At 43.1% G+C, this 19009-nt stretch overlaps 1 protein-coding gene across 3 annotated transcripts in view; it reads left to right on the top strand.

Moving 5' to 3' along the window:
• The first annotated feature begins 456 nt into the window (after positions 1-456).
• The window catches only part of CEP170B (centrosomal protein 170B), a 121538-nt gene continuing 102985 nt past the window's right edge, over positions 457-19009 (top strand). For 2 of the 3 annotated variants that reach the window (XM_089522661.1, XM_089522660.1), the window contains exons 1-2: positions 457-624; positions 12823-12959. In XM_089522661.1, coding sequence (XP_089378787.1) covers positions 12855-12959 — 105 coding nt within the window. In that variant the 5' untranslated portion in view covers positions 457-624; positions 12823-12854. Of the gene's footprint in view, positions 625-12822; positions 12960-19009 lie in introns of those variants that run through there. The other variant, XM_089522663.1, reaches the window with a different exon arrangement.

Here is a 19009-nt window from a genome sequence, read left to right as displayed (position 1 = left end):
AGGATTCAAACCCTGGTCTCCTGAGTCAGCTCTTTGCTGTTGTTTGTGCCTCCAAGTCACTTGTTTGTTGGGAGGTTTGCTCACTTACAAGAGCCATTTCTTTGTTGTTGTTGTTGCTGCTGCTGCTGTTGCCTCAGAGCCATTGGGCCCCAAGCTGGCTCCCAATCCCCCCAGTGCCCTTCTGGTGCTGCCTGTGGAGGAGCCCCTTCTTGGGCCGCCCCTCCCTCCTTCAAGGGGCGGGTCCTCCTTCTTCTTCTTCCCTCTTGGTCCCTCCTCCAGGAGCCCAAGCCCTTCCTCCCAAGCGCCGGCCACAATGCAGCTCCTGCTGCTGTTCTTGCAGTTGGCCACCACTCGCTCTGCGCCGGGGAGGGCTTCTTCCCCCGCCGCCCGCCCAGCCGGCGTCACCTGCTGCCTGCCCTAACCTGGCCAAGGGCTTGGGAAGAGAAGGAGGAGGAGGAGGAGGAGGAAAGGGCCCAGGCAGGGAGCCGCCTCTCTGACGTTGGAATTGGGAACCTGCTGGGCCAGGAAGAGGAGGAGGGCTAGGAGCCATGGACTGGTGGTAGCCAAAGCAAAGCCCCCCTGAGCCCCCTTGGCTGGGCTCCTCCACTGCCTCGGCAAGGCAAGGTAAGGGCGCCCTCCTTTCCAACCTTCTGCCCATTCCCTCCAAGGCCCTCCCTCCATTTTGAGCAGAAGCAAGGACTGACATTGATGCCAATGGTGTGAAAGGTTTGGCTTGGGTACAGGTTTTCTGGGCTTTGCGGTGCCTGGCTCTTCCTTTTTCCGGACGCGTCCTCCATCCCCAAGAGGCCTTCCATTTTGAATAGGATCCAAGACCCTTTATTGGAGCGTCTTTTTGTCTTTTATGTCCGGAATGGCCCTACATTTTCTTATCCCCCCTCCTCTGGAATGCTCTGCCTTTTGCCATTCCTACCTCCAGTCCAGGAGGAATCCCCCCAAACGCTTGAAGCAAGAGATTTGGAGTGCGTTTATGCTTTTTTTTTAGGACACTTGGGCACCTTGGAGAAAGGCTGGGGAGGGGGGCACAGGGACCAGGGCGAAGGGAAGGACCAACCACCACCACCACCCCCACCACCATCATCATCATCATCTTCCAGTCCATCTTCTGCTGGGTCCCGGTCTACCTCTTCAGCTCGGCAGCAGCTGATCCTCTCTCCTGGGGCCTCCTTCTGCCTTTGGCCTGTGGCCTTTCTCTTCAGGAGAAGGAGGATGATCAGATGGGGTGGTGATGCACCAGCCAGCTATTCTTGTGAGGGGGGATCCTGGGGGGAAAAGACTGCAGAGTAGAAGGAAGGTGTCTTCACCTTTTGGTGCAGGATCTGGGCTGCAGGGCCAGGCCACTGGTTTGGCATTCATTGGGTCGGGGGTCTAAGGTGGGGGAGAAACTGGCCAAGACCCACCCCCCAAAAAAGGTGTGTGTGGGGGGAAGAAGAGACATTGGGAAGGGAGGAGATGCAGTTATGGGGGATCTGGGGAAAAGGGAAAGGGAGATATGAACGGGAAGGAGAGATGGTACTGCAACAACCAACATCCTTGGAGGCCAGGCCAGGTGAGATGGGCAAAGCAACAAAGAGGTACAGGATGAAGGAGGGAGGTATGCCGAGGATGGCCTAAACAGCCCTGGATTGGAGAGGAAGGCCTCATTGTAGTCAGATGTCTAGGGCTTGTTTCCATCCACTGGCCCCCATCCTTTTTTTGCAGCTGGGATGCAGGTAGGGTGTGGGGCTGTTGTTTTTTGAGTGGGTGCAGGCAGAGCGGGTGAGCCCGGCATCTGGAGGGTGGCAACTGGAAGCCTGTCCTTTTATTTTGCCCTGTTGGGAGAGATGGAAATAAAATAAAAGGCTGGGGGGAAAGGGGGGGGGGAATAAAATTATGGAAGGCCGCAACGTGAGTGGTAATTTTGGCATGAATCCTTTTGGGGTAGAGCCTCAGAAGGGTGAACTGACTCTGGTGTAAACCCTGGACACATAGTCAGGAGTAGCCAAAGTACAATAACATCCCAAATCCACAAAACAAGGGATGCTTTTCTTCAGCACATTGTGCGTTCTGTGCATTTCAGCTGACCAAATAAAGGTATCCTTGTTTAGGGGATTTGGGATATTACCAGGAGGAAGGCAGGATATAAATAAATACAGTAATTATTATTATTGTTGTTGTTGTATTTTAGTGTAAATCCTGTTCATTCAATAGAGCCACTCTAGTCAGAATTGCCAGGAATATTTGGCTTCCCTCTTTTGCTTCCCTTTCCCTCGCCAGTCCCTCCCAGGCTCTGTGGCCCTTCTGTTGCCATCAAAATAATCATGACCTTTGCACCTGTGCAGTGCCCTCTTTTTGTGTTCTTCCAGGGTCTCCACCATGGCATTTGGTTCCTGTTCTGCTCCTCCACTTCTAAACAAAGAAAGCCGGTCTCTCTCGCCAGTCTAGTCCTCTTTCTCCCAGAGGACTGAAGCCACTTCATTTCCCTCCCTCTCACTGCATCTCTCTTTCTCTCCTCTCCCCCTTTCCTTTGCCCACCTGCCAAATGCTTGCTGAAATAAAGCAAGGCAGCACGGTCATGGCACCTTGGTTTGTTTTTGTTTTTTAATTGAGGGACGGTGGGGTAGCTTCTGGCTTTTCCCCACCCGTCTTGTCTCTTTGCCCAGGAGGGTGTGGACGGCTGGCTTTGTCAATGATGGCAGAGCTGGGAGGCATTGCCTGGCTCAGCCAGTTGAACTGGCATCTGGTGGCTGCCAGCCACCCTGGGCAGCTCAGCCCTTAGCCATCCTTGAGCATGTTTTTCTTTGCCTGCTTCTCTATTGTGATGGTTTCCCCCCTTCCCCAAATCATGTGCTTTCACTGAACAAATCCCATCTCTTTCACCCTTCCCCTTCTCACCCATCTTTTCTTTTTTCCTCCTCCTTCTGTTCTTTTTCTCCCTCCACTTTTTTGTGTGTGAAGGCCTAGAACAAAAAATAGAATGCAAAAAGAAATCAGCTGGATTGTGGTGGCCTCCTTCCCTGGTGTCTGCCTGTGTGTTTGGCTTTCAAACTTCCCCTCCTTCTGGGAGAGATGGCCGTAATGAGCATTAGCTGTGGACGAGGGTTAAGAGAGCTGATTAAGATACAGCAGCCAAATGGCTGTAAAAGGGGAAAAAAGAATAAAATAAAAAAGAAGAAAAAGAAGCTGCAGGCTTCAATTAATGCTCTGACTTGTGTCTGCATTGTGCGCCAATAGGAGGTTGTATGGCATGTTTATTCCCTTCCTCCTAGCAACAGATGCCAACATGTCCATGCAGCATGGCTGCATGCATTTGAAGAGCAGGCCAGAAAAGAAAGGGCGGGTTTGGGGAGGGAAGGCAAGGGAAAATCTAGTGTCAGAAGGAAGAAAGAATGAGGCCTGAGTTCAGTCATGGTTAGCATTGCCAGCGTGAAAACTGGAAAGGGCTCCTCTGCATTCCATGTTTGTGTCCGGTCTATAGGCACCAGTCTTGACTTTGGAAGCTAAGCAAGGCCAGCCCTGGTTGGTACTTGGGTGGGAGGCCATTTGAATACCAGGTGCCATAGGCTATATTTCGGAGGAAGGAACTGGCAGAACCAGCTCTTGCTTAAGAAAAACCTTGTTTTTCGCCGTAAGTTGACAGGATGACTCGAAGGCACATGCAGACATGCAGAAAACTTTGCAAGACCTGAGCAGAGTTGTTGATTACAGTTGCTGTGGGTCCTGGCCTGGAGAAAATCCGGCATATAGATAAAGTAAGTAAATAAATAAAATAAATTAACAGGGTGACTTGCAGGTCTCCCATTCATAGGGCTGCCATAAGTTGATTTGGCAACAATTAACAACCACAAGAGGGAATTTCAGCTGGTGTTGCTTGTCCTACTTGTCACACAAGCAACACAGGCTAAAATTCCTTCTACACAACCACTGTAGGTATAGGAGCTCTCTCCAGTTTTCACTCTGGCAAGCCTGGTCATACTTGGCTTTTATATAGTACTTCAGGAGCCTTTGAAGCTTTTCACATATCTTATTTATGTAATCCTTACAACAGCCCCGTAAAGTGGCTCAGTATTTTCATAGTATTTGCATGTTGGGTAAGGGAGCGAGACATGGGCCAAGGCAAAAAGGGAATAGTACTTTCCTTAAGAACTTCTGGAGTTAAAGGAAACAAATATATTTTTAAAAAAGGGTTGCTTACAAGCAGAGTTAGATGAAGGCATGATGAAGCCCTAAACTATGGGTTCGTACAGACAGGCCAAAATAAAGCGGCTTTGTGTCACTTTGGAGGTATGCTGTTTAAATGGTGCATGTGTCCTAAGAGGCCTGAAGCTGTTCCAAAGCTATGGTCCAGTCCTTAGGACTGGAGCGTGGCTTTGGCAGGGCTTCAGGTCACTTTGGAGATATGCTATATTTAAATGATGCGTGCATCCTAAGAGGCCAGAAGCTGTTCCAAAGCTATGGTCCAGTCCTTGGGACTGGAGTGTGGCTTTGGCATGCACTCTTGCATGCACTCTTCCTCTCCTTCTATTGTCTTCTACCTGTCCTAGCATTATTGTCTTTTCTAGCAAGTCATGCCTTCTCATGATGTGGCTGAAGTACGACAGCGTCAATTTGATCATCTTGGTTTCCAGGGAGATAGCATGCTTGATCTCTTCAAACACCCATTTGTTTATCTTTTTGGCCGTCCATGATATCCTCAGCACCCGTTTCCAACACCACATCTCAAATAAGTTGATTTTCTTTTTATCTGCTTTCTTCACTGCCCATCTCTTACAAGGTTATGGGGAATACAATTGATTGGATGAGTCTAACTTTAGTGCTTCATTCTATATCTTTACTCTTTAGGATCTTGTCTACTTCTTTCATTGCTGCCCTTCCCATTATTCATCTTCTTTTTATTTCTTGACTGCAGTCTCCTTTCTGATCAATGTTTGATCCAAGGTACAGGAAATCATTAACTGTTTCAATTTCCTTATTGTCTAGTTTGAATTTATGTAGATCCTCTGCAGTTATTATTTTTGTTTTCTTTATGTTCAGTAACAAGACTGCCTTTGCACTTTTTTCATTGACCTTCCTTAGTAACAGTTTCAAGTCCATGATGTTTTCTTCTAGTAATATGGTGTAATCTGCATATTTTAGTTGGTTGATGTTCCTTCCTCCTCTTTTTATTCCTCCTCCTTCTGAGTCTAAACCTACTCTGCATATTTTTTGCATACAAGTTGAGCAAGTAGGGTGATAAAATGCAACCTTGCCTGACTGCCAATTGGGAACCATTCTGTTTATCCATATTTTGTTCTAACAGTTGCCTTTTGTCCTAAGTACAGATTTCTCATCAGGACTGTCAAAGGTAGTGGCACTCCTGTGTCTTTAAGAGTGTTCTATAACTTTACATTGTCTGTGCAGTCAAATGCTTGACTATATAATTTATAAAGCACATGCTGATTTTCTTTTGGAATTCCTTGGTGCCTTCCATTAACCATGATATGTTTGTTATGTGGTCTCTGGTGCCACTGCCTTTCCTGAATGCTGCTGGCACCTCTGGAATTTTTCTCTCTATATATTATTGGAATCTGTGTTGCAGAATTTTTAAGCATTATTAATGCAATGGTCCTATAGTTGCTGCAGTCTTTTGTGTCTCCTTTTTTGTGGATGGGGATAAATATTGAACATTTCCAGTCTGTTGGCCACAGTTTTGTTTTCCATATTTGTTGGCATATTTTACTTAACACTGAAGTTGGTACTATTTGTGTGCTTTCTATTAGTTCATTTATGCTCCTTACATGTCTGTAAGTTACTTTTACCATCTTGTAATGGCAGTGGACAGATGGTAGCAAAAGCTTTGACTCTCCTGTTGTTCCAGAACCCAGCACCTCCTTTCCTCAGCTACCATGCTGCTGTTATCAGTGATTCTAAAACTTCCACTTTCCCCTTCAGGTAGATATTTGTGGTTTCATGGGGACCTTAGTGTTCTCTGTTAAAGAGCTGTGCTGATGTGGTTTAGGGGAGTGAACTAGAACTCTGTTGCAGAGAATTATAAGGCTCTTAGAATCATAGAGTTGGAAGAGACCGAAAGGGCCATCCAGTCCAATCCCTGCCATGCAGGAATTCACAATCAAAGAATCCCCGACAGATGGCCATCCAGCCTCTGTTTAAAGACCTCCAAGGAAGGAGAAGACATTACAGCCCAAGGGAATGTGTTCCATTGTGGAACAGCTCTTACTGTCAGGAAGTTCCTCCTAATGTTGAGGTGGAATCTCTTTTCCTGTAGTTTGCATCCATTGCTCCGGGTCCTAGTCTCTGGAGCAGCAGAAAATAAGCTTGCTTCCTCCTCAATATGATATCCCTTCAGATATTTAAACAGGACTATCATATCACCTCTTAACCTTCTCTTCTCCAGGCTAAAGATCCCCAGCTCCCTAAGTCGTTCCTCATAGGGCATGGTTTACAGACCCTTCACCATTTTGGTCGCCCTCCTTTGGATACGCTCTGGTTTCTCAAGATCCTTTTTAAATTGTGGAGCCCAGAACTGGACATAGTATTCCAGGTGGGGTCTGACCAAAGCAGAATACAGTGGTACTATTACTTCCCTTGATCTAGACACTATGCTTCTATTGATGCAGCCTAAAATTGCATTGGTCTTTTTAGCTGCTGCAGTGCACTGTTGACTTTTATGAAACTCCAGATCCCAGGATTCTGTAGGATGGAGCCATGGTTGTTAAAGCCATATCAAACATGTCATGTAGTTGTACTCTCAGATGTAAGGCCCATGGATTTCAATAGGATTTCTGTGTAAGTGTGTTTAGGATTGTAGCACTCACTTCTGTACAACACATACTGACATTTAAACAACAACAATAATTTCTTCCCACTTCTGCCCATGGATCAAAGTGGGGAGTAACAACAATTAACAGACAACATCAGTTAAAAAGACATTAGTTAAAACACACATCATTTTAAAAGGGCAAACAAGGTGGACACATTTAAAATTCATCATTAAAAATTCACAATTTAAAAATCATCAGGATAAGCCTGCCAAATGAGACTCGTCTTTAATGCTCTTTTAAATTCAGACAGTGTGCTCAGCTGACAAATCTCTTCCAGCAGGTCATTCCACAGTCTAGGAGTGGCCACAGAAAAAGTTACCTTGCTGATCGTCACCAACTAGTCCTGGTTATCCACAGGTTCAAGCATCCACGGCTTGAAAATAATAATAATAATAATAATAATAATATAAACATTCCAAAAAGCAAACCTTGAGTTTGCCATTTTATATAAGGGACACCATTTTATTAGACCATTGTATTAAATGGGACTTGAACATCCACGGATTTTGATATCCATAGAGGGTTCTGGAACCAAACCCCAGTGGATACCAAGGGCCTACTGTATTATGCTCACTCCTGGATGTCACAGTAATCAATCTGGCTGCCATGTTTTCAACCATCTGAAGTTTCTGAACTTGCTGCAGTGCACCACAATTCATCTCGTGGTGCTAACTTCTTTCAGTTCTGTATCCATTTGCCTGGCTGCTCAGAGGTGGTAGCTAAATGTAACATGTATCCCAGCTCGGCCATGGTAACCTGCTGGGGAACCTTGCACCAGTCACACACACTCAGCCTCAGAAGATGGCCATGGCAGACCCTCTCTGAAGAAACCTGCCAAGAAAACCCCATGAAAGGTTTGTCTTAGGGTCACCATGAGTCGGAAATGACTTGAAGGCACACAACAATAACAGCTAAGTGTGGAGAGGGAATAAGAGCATTGCTTTCTCAAATAGATATTCTGAGCTTGTGCTGGTGATATGTTTTCAAGTCATTTCCAACTTATGGTGACCCTAAGGCAAATCTATCATGGGGTTTGCTTGGCACCTTTCTTCAGAGGGGGTTTGCCATTGCCATCCTCAGCAATGTCTTATCCTATCCTATCCCCATGAAAATGTTCTTCAGTTCTCAAATATCTACCTTTGCAGAGTAGAATACTGAAAATTGGTCATAGCTAGGGCTCCTAAGTTTGTTGTGTTCCTGTTCACCTTTGTTCTCATGCCCCTTTTCTTTTGATGGCTCAACTATATTTCTAAAAGCTCAGCTGAAGTTTTAAGTGACTGCAATGCTAGACATTTTTGGAATGAAGGAAAATTTCATTGAGGGAAGTTCTTGTTGGAGAAGGCAATGTCCCCTAACTCTGTCCCTCTCCCTTATACCTATACTTTTGCAGCATATAAACAAGTTCCACCTAGTAAGCAGGTATAATACCTCTTTGGCTATTTGCTTTGTTTTCGTGTGCTGTGTTTGTAGCAGAGGTAATAGAAGTTCATTTCTATGGAAACACCATCCTTCCTTTTGTGCCATTTGAACTTGGGTCTGAGTAGTGTTTGTGATTCAGATACCTCTTTACAGGTTTATGAAGTTATCTTTGTTTGTGAGTTACCACTGTCTTAAAAACCCCCAATAAAATGGAAAAGCTGGGTTATTCCAAATTCAGCATGTTTTACAAAATTTGTGCAGTCTCATAACATAGACAGAGATTATATAGTTGGCCCTCCGTATCTGTAGATTCAAGCATCCATGGCTTGAAAATGCTTAAAATATTTATAAATCCCCAAGGGCAAACCTTGATTTTTCCAGTTTATATAAGGTACACCATTTTACTATGCCATTGTATTTCACAGGATTCCACAGGATGAAACCATGACAGTGAAAGTGGAATCAAAGTATTATAGATCTGCAGTGTGGAAGGGCCCCTTATTTTATTGTTGGTTGCTGTTGTTGTGTGACTTGTAGTTCTGACTTATGATGACCCTGAGGCCTATCATAGGTTTTCTTGGCAAGATTTGTTCAGAGAAGGTTTCCCCTGAGGCTGAGAGCATGTGACTATCCATGTTTACTATCCAATCCTTCATTCATAAAATAAAATAAAACTTTTATTTATATCCCGCTTATTTGTAAGAAACAATCAAAGCGGCTTCCAACAATTAAAATAATATCCAACAAGAACATTTCTGGAGACCAGGGCTCAATTCCAGCTCAACCATTAAACCCATTGGGTGACTTTGGGCAAGTCACATGCTCTCAGCCTCAGGGGAAGGAGATGGCAAACGTCTTATGAACACATCTTTTCATGAAAATCTCATGATCGGATCACCTTAGGGTTGTAATAAGCCAGAAATGACTTGAAGGCACACAACAAGGACAACAACCACAGCAACTGGACAAAAATGTCTAGCCTCTTCGTGGATAGTTTACACATGCAAAAGTAGCTAAGAGGAAGCCAGACTACATTTTGTATTTACAACAGCTTTGAGGGTAGATTACAGTAAGAAAGGGATGTGGAAATTTTTGGCCTATACCTGTTATCAAACCCTCCCAATATTAGCTAACAGTAAGGGATTGTTGGAGGTGTAGTCCAAAATATGTAGAAGGGAAAAAAAGTTTCCTAACCCTGGGTTAAGAGATAAGTAACCAGCACAACTCATCTAATGAGAGTCACAACTTGAAAATCTCCCTGGCATTTGTCAAGTGTTCTTACAACAGGTATGTTGTAGAGAGAGCAGGTGGAGAGAGTAGTAATCACTCAGTTTCTCTATGTTATGCTGTAGCCAAAAGCAATGGAGCAACTAAAAGCATTACCAGCCTTCCATGTTCTAGTTTAGGGCCAGAATACCTGAAGGACTACCATAAGAACGTACCCATATTCTGAAATCATCTTTGCAGTCCTTTCACAACAGAGGCTCTACTGTTAGCAAGACAGAGTCTTTTCTGTAGCAACACCCTGGGTTTGGAAACTAAGGCCCCATACAGACAGGCCAAAATAAAGCTGCTTCGGGTCACTTTGGAGGTATGCTGTTTAAATGATGCATGCATCCTAAGAGGCCAGAAGCTGTGACAAAGCTGTGACCCTGTCCTTAGGACTGCAGTGTGGCTTTGGTGTGGCTTCTGGCCTCTTAGAACGCATGCATCATTTAAACAGCATACCTCCAAAGTGACCGGAAGCAGCTTTATTTTGGCCTGTCTATACGGGCCCTGAATTACCTTTTTGGGGTTGAGACTAGCTCCATCCTTGTTTAGCTGCAAAGTAAAAAAAAAAAATTCTTTTCCCACTTGGGTTTTAGTGTATGCCTGATGATTTTAAATGGTTCCTTTTGATTTTCTGGCTTCAGTTTTGTTTTTTGTTATTTGATGTTTAATTAGTTTGGAAAAAACTTGTTTGGAGACAGAAAAGCATGGTGAAATGCTTTCATAAATAAATATTAGAGAGTGATGGATCCTCAAGTGTAACACTGACAGATACTAGGAAAGGAGTCCTTTTTGATCTTATCTCAGATTGCTTTTGTCCAGACTAGCCTGTTATGACTAGTACTGTATGATTAGATTTACCTATATCTGTGAACGCAATGACAATGTGTGTATGTCCATTCTACACAGAGTGACATTGCATCTCCCTCTCCTATAAGAAATCGTTTACTTTTGTGCTGGACTTCTTATGTGCTTTGTACTGAATGGAAAGTCACAGAATTTTGAAAGATCGGTTTGATCAAGAGACACTGCTCTTTAGATTGGGTGGTCTATTTGACAGCTGAATTTTTGGGGTTCATAGCATGTTCCAGGTATGATTTCTAGACAGAAAACTGAAGCAGGTTCCTGTCCATTTAATAGTTGTGCAAAAGAGGGAATTTCAGCGGGTGTTGGTTGTTACCTGGTTTTGTGATGAGCAACACCTGCTGAATTCACTCTCCTGCGCCCTGCAGTCTACAGTCGGGCAGTCCTAGTTCCAGGCCTTGTTTCTAGTGAGCTTTAGCTCACATTAAGCTTTGCATATCATACAAATGGAAATTACATAGGCAGCTATACTTTCTGCTCCCCTTGTATATACACTTGATGAACTTATCAACTGAGGGGGCTGTTAGTGCTGTAGGAGAGAAGGTTCCAAGTTCAGTTCCAAGATGTTTGGTATTTCCAAATGGGTATGGGAAGGACTTCTTGGCTTTTGAAAGTCCTGAAGAGTCACTGCTAGATAGTGTTGCTCAGAGGTGGGTAAATGGGATGGTTCTGGGGGCCAGTTTTCTGCTCTGGGATGCTTTATGAGGTGACAAAACCCACAAATTTGGGTTCATATTCAAAGAAATAGTACTGTTAGTCTGTAGCATCTTGTAGCATGTTAAATAGTAGAGAGTAAATGAGTGAGAGGTTTGTAGCATAGGTTTTTGTAGACCCTACTGCATCTGATAAAGTAGACAGAGGTCCAAAACACACTGCAGAAATAATCTAGTTTGAGTACTCTTGAACTGCCCTGGCTCAGTGCTAGGGAACTGTAAAAAGACCTGAAGAAAAGAATCGACAACTGCACACAGTATCTGAGTTTAAAACATCATTGAAGACCAGTCTCTTCCAGCAAGCCTGTCCTGATGGTTTCTAAATCATGAATTTTTAAATCATGAATTGATTGTTTTAATATATATGCTTTTAAACTAATGTTATGCTTTTTAACTGTTGTGGTTGTGTTTTTAACTATATTATGTGTCTATTTGCAAAGGGATCTTGTAGCACCTGTAAGACTAACTGAAAGATAGAAGTTGGTAGCATAAACTTTCGTAGACTTGAGCCTACCTCAGATGCATGTGTTGGAGTGGAACAAGAGATGAGGTGACAAGGCAAGGATAAGGACATTGGAGGACAAGGCAAGGATGTTGCCTAAAGCCCAAGTTTGTAGATAACCGTATGAATGAGTATTGGGATGCAGTGTGGGAACCAAAAAGCAGGTGCGATGAACTGGCCATAAGAGTCCCCACGAGGCTGGAGGGTTAGCTAGTGTTAGAATGTGTTTAGCATGCCAGGAAACCATTTATAACACATAACATATAGCCTTGTCCCCCAGTGATCATTGTTAAAACTGATTTTGTTACCTCATCTCCACACCCACAAAGTTTTGCATTTCTATGGACATTTTCACACACAGATGGCTATATATGTCTGTCCCACTCCACCACATGCATCTGAGGAATTAGGCTCAAGCTTACGAAAGCTCATGCTAGCAACGTGTCTCTTTCAGTTAGTTTCAAATCATAGAATCATAGAATCGTAGAGTTAGAAGAGACCACAAGGGCCATACAGTTCAACCCCCGACATACAGGAACTCTCAATCAAAGCATCCCTGACAGATGGCCATCCAGCATCTATTTAAAGAGCTCCAAGAATGGAGACTCCACCACTTTCCGAGGGAGTTTGTTCCACTGTCGAACAGCCCTTACTGTCAGGAAGTTCCTCCTAATGTTGAGCTGGAATCTCTTTTCCTGCAGTTTGCATCTATAAGATCCCTTTGCTTACTGATTTTCCAGACTGACATGACTAGGCCTTTGAATCCTACCACCATGTGTCTTATTTGTTGCCGTATTTTAATTTGATGTTCCTCACTTCAATCCATAGGTTGAGGTGGGTAAGAAAATAACAACCACAACAGCAGTTGTTATTAAAGAGCATTTAGTAGAATAAGAACAGTCTGGAGAGTCTGTGTGGTTTGAGAACCACGGAAAGAACTTTGGAGGGCACATGCATTCCAGGGCCATTCTTTGCCTACCCTTCATGTAGATAGGGGTAGGCGACTGCTAGGGGGCCAGGGCCCAATTGTGACCCCCCCACTAGCCACCACCCCACACAGCAAGCTCAAATAATCTCATTTCCTTTGCAGTCACAGAACAAAATGGACTGTTAATTTGACTACATGCCTGCCTTTTAGTGCACATGGGTTTCAGCAAACATCTTATTTTGTTTTAATTCAGTTTAATTTTGGTTTTGTTTACTAGCTCATTGGGATTTTTCTCTTTCTCTTATTTAGGATGGTGAAAAGTTGAAGTGCCAAACGCCAAAATGAGTGTGACATCATGGTTCCTGGTGAGCAGTGCGGGCATTCGCCACCGGCTCCCTCGGGAGATGATATTTGTTGGCAGGGAGGACTGTGAACTGATGCTCCAGGTAACTATCCCTGGCTTGATCAAAGCAACACAATGTATTTCCATTCTGAGCAAGAGCAAGGGTTCAGATGAATAATAACATAAGGATTAAAGAAGCAACAACAACAGTACCTCAAATACCTTGAAGATCTGTGATTTTGTTGGCGTGGGTAGTTCCTCCATTGGTACAGATTGCAGCTATTTCATGCAGAGTTGCTGTGGCCAACTTGTTATCTGCTGGCCATCCTGTTGCTCAGTCTTCCTATGCTTTGCTAAACTGGTCCTTAGACAAGAGCTATACAGCCCATTTCTGGGATTGTACTCAAAAGAGCTATACAGCCCATTTCTGGGATTGTACTCAAAATCTTATCAGATATAATTGGATTTGCTCGAGCTTCTGCTCTGTTGCCATATCCTTGAGAAACCAGAGTCACTGCCGCACCATGAAGTGGTGATGGAATAGTATGAGAAAGACGAATACCAATAATGTACTGTACAATACACTGTTGTATAGTATATTGCTGGAGAAGAGTTCTAGAGATAGCATGGAATGCCCAAAAGACAAATAAAAAGTACCTAGCGCAAATCAGGCCTGAACTCACACTGGAAACCAGGATGATTAGACGGAAGCTGTTGTATGTTGGACATACCATGAAATATGGGAAAGACTCACTGGGAAAGATGATAAGGTGAAAGGCAGTCAGAAAATAATAATAATAATATTTATTTATATCCCGCCTCTCCCTGTATTGGATCGAGGCAGGTAACAACAAACAAAAGAACAATAAAAATGCTACACAGCAAGTCACAAGTAAAAACATAGCAAAAACATCCTAAAACTCCCTCCCACCCTAAAATAACGTTAAAACAACAATTCCCAATAAAATGCTCCCAATAAAATCAATCAGAAAAGAGGAAGACAGGTGGATTGACTCACAAAGAAGCTGTGTTCCTGAGTTTGTAACACCTGAGCAGTGTTGTTAATGACCAATGGTTCTTAGAGGTCTTTCATAATAGGGTCACCATACGTCTAAGTTGACTTGATGGCAAATAACGACAATATAATAACAATGCTATTATTATTAATTTAATGATAGCACTCATGCTTGTCAAGCCCTCAGCAGTTGAACCTCTGGTTTAAAGGGTGAGGCCTGTTCTGTGCACGCTGCACTCCACCAGAAAAATCCATTGCGCAGGCTCGAAGGATACATCCAACGTCATTAACACGCTTGTAGAAAGCATGGATGAATCCTTCCTGAATCTTCGTTCGCGAAGTAAAGCCAAGAAGAATATCATCATTATTAGCAGCAGCTATATGGTAGAGCCTGTGTTTTGTATGCAGAATGTTCCAGGTTCAAGCCCTGGTATCTCCAGGTAAGGCTTGAAGGGAATCCTGCATAAAACCCAGGAGATTTGCTGCTAGACAGTGTTGAAGATGCTAGGCTAGATGAACCAAAAGCCCCAACTTAATATAAAGTAGTTCTCTATTTTTCTGGTAACACTTAGGCCAAGATCCTGCAATACCCAGCATAGCATGAGAGTTATGCAGATGGAACTCTGTTGCATCTTCCTACCTCTGGATTCAGAATTTTTCTAAAATCGCCTGCCTGAATGGCTTTTCCATGATTGGTGGAGAGCATGGAGGGATTGCAGACGCTTCTGGCTATGTCTCATAGCCAGACATAGGCTGATAGTTTATTCTGAAAAAGATCTGCTAGGGTACTCCAGAGATCTAAGCAAATAGTGTAATCATTTTGCACTTGCTTATAGGGACACAGCCAGATACTTTTCTGATCTTCAATACTTTTCACTAGTCACAAAATGGCCATTGAGGGACTATTCAGGGTTTCCCCATCCCCCTCTACAAAACAACTGCAAAGTGGAGATTGCATTATAATTTTATATTTACCAGCTTTAAGGTGTGGATGACGTGCTTTAAGGTGTGGGTGAGGTGAAACAAGATGGATTCATAAACTGTGGTTTGAAGCTGACTTATTTCAACTCATCATAGGCACGTTGCAGACCGCCTAAAAGCGGTGGTCTGCCGGTGCTGCTGGTTGCTTCGCGAGGGAGCCACAGCAGCCAAACCGCGCGGCTCCCTCATGGAGCAAAAAGAAGCCCCAAAATAGAGCTTCTTTTCGCGGCACGCTAATGACGCCGCAAGGCGCCAATAGCACATTCACAATGTCATTAACGCTGCGTGACGTCAGGACGCTATGCGATGTCAAGATGGCGGCGCCTGTGTGGACAGGCGCCGCCACTTTGTACGGACCCAGTACGCACTAGGGTTAGGGGCGTCAGGAAGTGATGCATTGTTTCACTTTAGAAGACACAGCAAGCTGTTAATTTAAAATGGAAGCAAACACTTTCCAATTCCTCTTCACAACTCTGCCAGAAAAGGAGATGAGCTGCAAGCCTGAGGTTTATTGAAACTTGCTTTCATATTGCTAAAGTATGGTTTAATGTTGCATCTGAAACAGCTTGCAGTGTCTCTTTGGGTCCTGTTGTTCCCAGCTACTGGGCTACCACAGTAGTCAGCTAATTAAAAGATTGTTGTTGTAAGAATAAAAGATGTGTCAGACAAAAGATGAATTCTCTGGAAGAAGGGCAGTGTAAAATAGGTTCAATAATATTGCAGATTAGTACAGAAATAGATTTTAGCACTTGTTTATTTTACATTATTGCCACTGTTCTGCTCAGGGAAGCATGCCTCACAGTCAGTTTTCTTTTTAAAACTTTTGGCATGGATATTCACTGTTTTTTATTGCATGTCCTGTATATAACCCCTTTTCATTTTGATTTCCTGCATTAATCTGGATCAGTTGCTTTGGATAGTACAGGGCAGGAGAAGATGGTAGCCTATAAGCATGGAAATTTGAATCTATTTTGATAGTTTGGGGGAGAAGCTTAATCACTGCAGAAACCTTCTGTGCTTCCTTCATGGCTTAGAAATACTTAAAATACTTGTGAGGATTAAGGAAGAGTTCGTGCTGAAATTCAGTTTGTAGTTTGGTATTTGGTGGAAAAAGTAGATTATATTTGCACCTTATTTTGGAGGTTGAGGCTGGATGCTTGGAGCCTGTTGTGGGCTAAATCCTGCCATCCTTTTGTTTGCCAGAAATTCAGTGGGGCGTCTGCTTTGAGTGCTGTATTTAGACTTGGAAATGCTCCCAGACTTGTGGAGTTCACACATGTCCAATCAATGCTCCAGGCATTCTAGTTAATGCCAGAATATCCAGCATTAGTCATAGGTGCTACTGCCAAAGAGGAATTTTATGGAAGGGATTAAAAATTCCCCCACAAATGTCTTTGGGTTGTTTAGGATGCAGGCAGAAAGCCTCACTGAACACAGTGGGATTGATTTCTGAATACATGTCTTTTTTTTAGAAAACTGGTTAATGTAGCATTATGATGATCAAAATATGTGTTGACACCAGAGTTTGGGAATATCACTTTTTGTTTTGAATTACAGCATCCAGAATCCCCAGTCCAACAATTGTATTGGTACTGGCACAGGGATTGTGGGAGTTGTAGTCTAAAAAAGAGATTATCCCAATCTGTGACTAGGAGAAATGAGTATGCTGTGAGAGGAACTGAAGTAAGCTGCTGGTGCTAACCATTTAATGCAAAGCTGCTTGATGGATGAGTTGCTAGTTTCTGCTTTTGTTTTGCACTGGTGCTCTGGTTTCTACATTGCCTTAATGGGCATTTGGATTCTAGATTTGTCAACTGCCTTATAGACAGGAAGAATGCAAATTAATATATACTCACTCCGAACCATGCCAAAACTGGCAAGGCGTAGTTGGCTTAAGTTTTAGACTCATCATGGCTGGTGGGTTTTTGAGAGCCGTACTACACATGACTCCACTTAACTCTGTGGAATTTCCTAAGTTAATTAAGTATTGCATGGAATTAGTAGTCATAGTGGCAAGTGCCCAATTGTGCCAAATCTTGCCCTCCCCAGCCATTATGAAGTATATAAGTTTAAAAGATATGTCTGTTCAGGCCTTTCAAAACTAGTTGGTGTAGTGTCTCATGACTGACAAATTGTTGTACCACATTTTCTCAAATGTGGGGCACGACAGACAACCACAAAGCAGCACAAAGTAGATTTGTCTCACTTTCCTATCACAGTGATGACCTCTTGGGGTGCCCAAAGGCAATGTTTACTTGTCACAGATGGCTAAGCGTACAGCTAATGAACAGGCTACAGACACAGAACAGGCTATCCAAAGTAGGCATGAGTAATTGTACTTGACTGTCTGTTCAACATATGTAATCCACCAAATGTGTTTGCTGAACCGAAAGGTGTATTTACACTGCACACTATGTCATGGCTCCTTGGAATTTTGGGATTTGTATTTTCTCTTCTTATAGAATTCTAGTACTCTAGCCAAGGATGGTTTGCTCAGGGTTCTCAACCTTTGGTCCTCCAGATATTTGGACCAATTCCATAGAAGTACCAGCCTGTATGGCCAATGCTTAAGAAATCAGGGAGTTGAAATTCCCAAGTATCTGAGGAATCAGGGTTTGAGACTTCACTAGAGCTGTGTGGCAGAGAATTTGAAGTCCTACACCAAACTACAAATCCCAGGATTCCATAGGATGGAACCACAATGACAGTTAAAATCAAACAGCTCCTGTGTAATGTCTGTATATTCTGAATGGTATGAGATTTGGGGACAGGTAAGAAGAATAATTTCTTCTTACAATACAGAGTTAAACTGTAGAATTTCCTACAGCGAGAAATGGTGATAGCTGCCAGCTTGGATGGGGACTGGACAAATTCTTGGAGGATGGCGCTATTGTTGATTATATGTCAAGATGGCAAGGTTTCCTCAAGAATTGGAGACAATTATGTATCAGTCATTGAAAAGCACGAGCAGGAAGAAGATACCTATGGTTGAGAGCCAACATGGTGTAGTGGTTTGAGTAGTGGTACAGGACTCTCGAGACAGGTTTGAATCTCTGCTTGACCATGGAAATATATTGAGTGACCTTAAGCAAGTCACACACTCATTCCCAAAGGAAGGCAATGGCAAGCCCCCTTCAAACAAAACTTGCCAAGAAAACTCCATGCTAGGTGGTCACCATAAATTGACCACCACAACAAATTCCTGGACATCACCAGATTCCATCTCATTTTGGAAGCTAAGCAGGTCTGTTTGTAAATGAAAGGGAGATCCCCAGCAAATACCAGATATGATAGGCTGTATTTAGATGAAGGCAGTGGCAAACCACCTCTGAGTATACCCTGCCTAAGAAAAAACTGTGAATATCATGGGGTCTCTTCGCATAATAAACATCTCATTGACCCCTTTGGGTCTCTGTAAGTGGAAGCCAACTAGATGGTAGTTAACAACAACAATAACAACAACAGAAGAGACTATCAGCTGGTCTTCAACCAAGCCAGATTGCTTTTATCTTTTTGAAATTACATTTTAAATAGGTTTTAAATTGTTTTCACTTGTGTTTTAAATAGATGTGTTTTTCTTTTTTAAAAAAAATACATTTCTATTAATACGTTTTTAAAGCCATAATTTGTTTTAATGATTGTAAGCTACTTTGGGTCCTATACTGGGAGAAAGGCTGGAATTTAAATAAATGCAATAAATAAAAAAGTACCTATTTATTTATTGGATTTATATCCCACTTGTCTCCCAGAATTGAAAACCTCCTGCCCCCAACTAGATTAATTGTAAAAGAAAAACCCATTCCCTTCTGTCTGCTCCTGGTCCTGGCAGTTATGGGCTTTTATGGGGTTGAATCCAATGTGGTAATAGAAGGAGGACTCAAGAGACTTTATGGTCAGCAAGGCCAACAGAGTTGTTTGCCATCCCTTTTCTTTCCTATTAATCTTAACTGCAGTCTCCATAGTAGCTAGATGGTTGCAATGGGATGAATTTTTCCAACAATGGTAGGAGTTGTGAGAGATTCCTATTGTAGAGCAAACGGCTATTTGGCTTCATAAAAGCCACACTCCTGGTGGAAATATAAACTGCTAGAATTGATGTGACGATATGGATCAATACAACTGCCAGCATTTTTGGACCATTGTAGAACATGTGGCTA

This window comes from Sceloporus occidentalis, unplaced genomic scaffold (assembly GCF_023333645.1).
Source record: "Sceloporus occidentalis isolate IW3139 unplaced genomic scaffold, rSceOcc1.0.p SCAF_4, whole genome shotgun sequence".
In the NCBI taxonomy this organism is placed as follows: Eukaryota; Metazoa; Chordata; class Lepidosauria; order Squamata; family Phrynosomatidae; genus Sceloporus; species Sceloporus occidentalis.
Note: the sequence above shows the minus strand (reverse complement) of the source record. Positions and strands in the feature narration are given on the sequence as shown.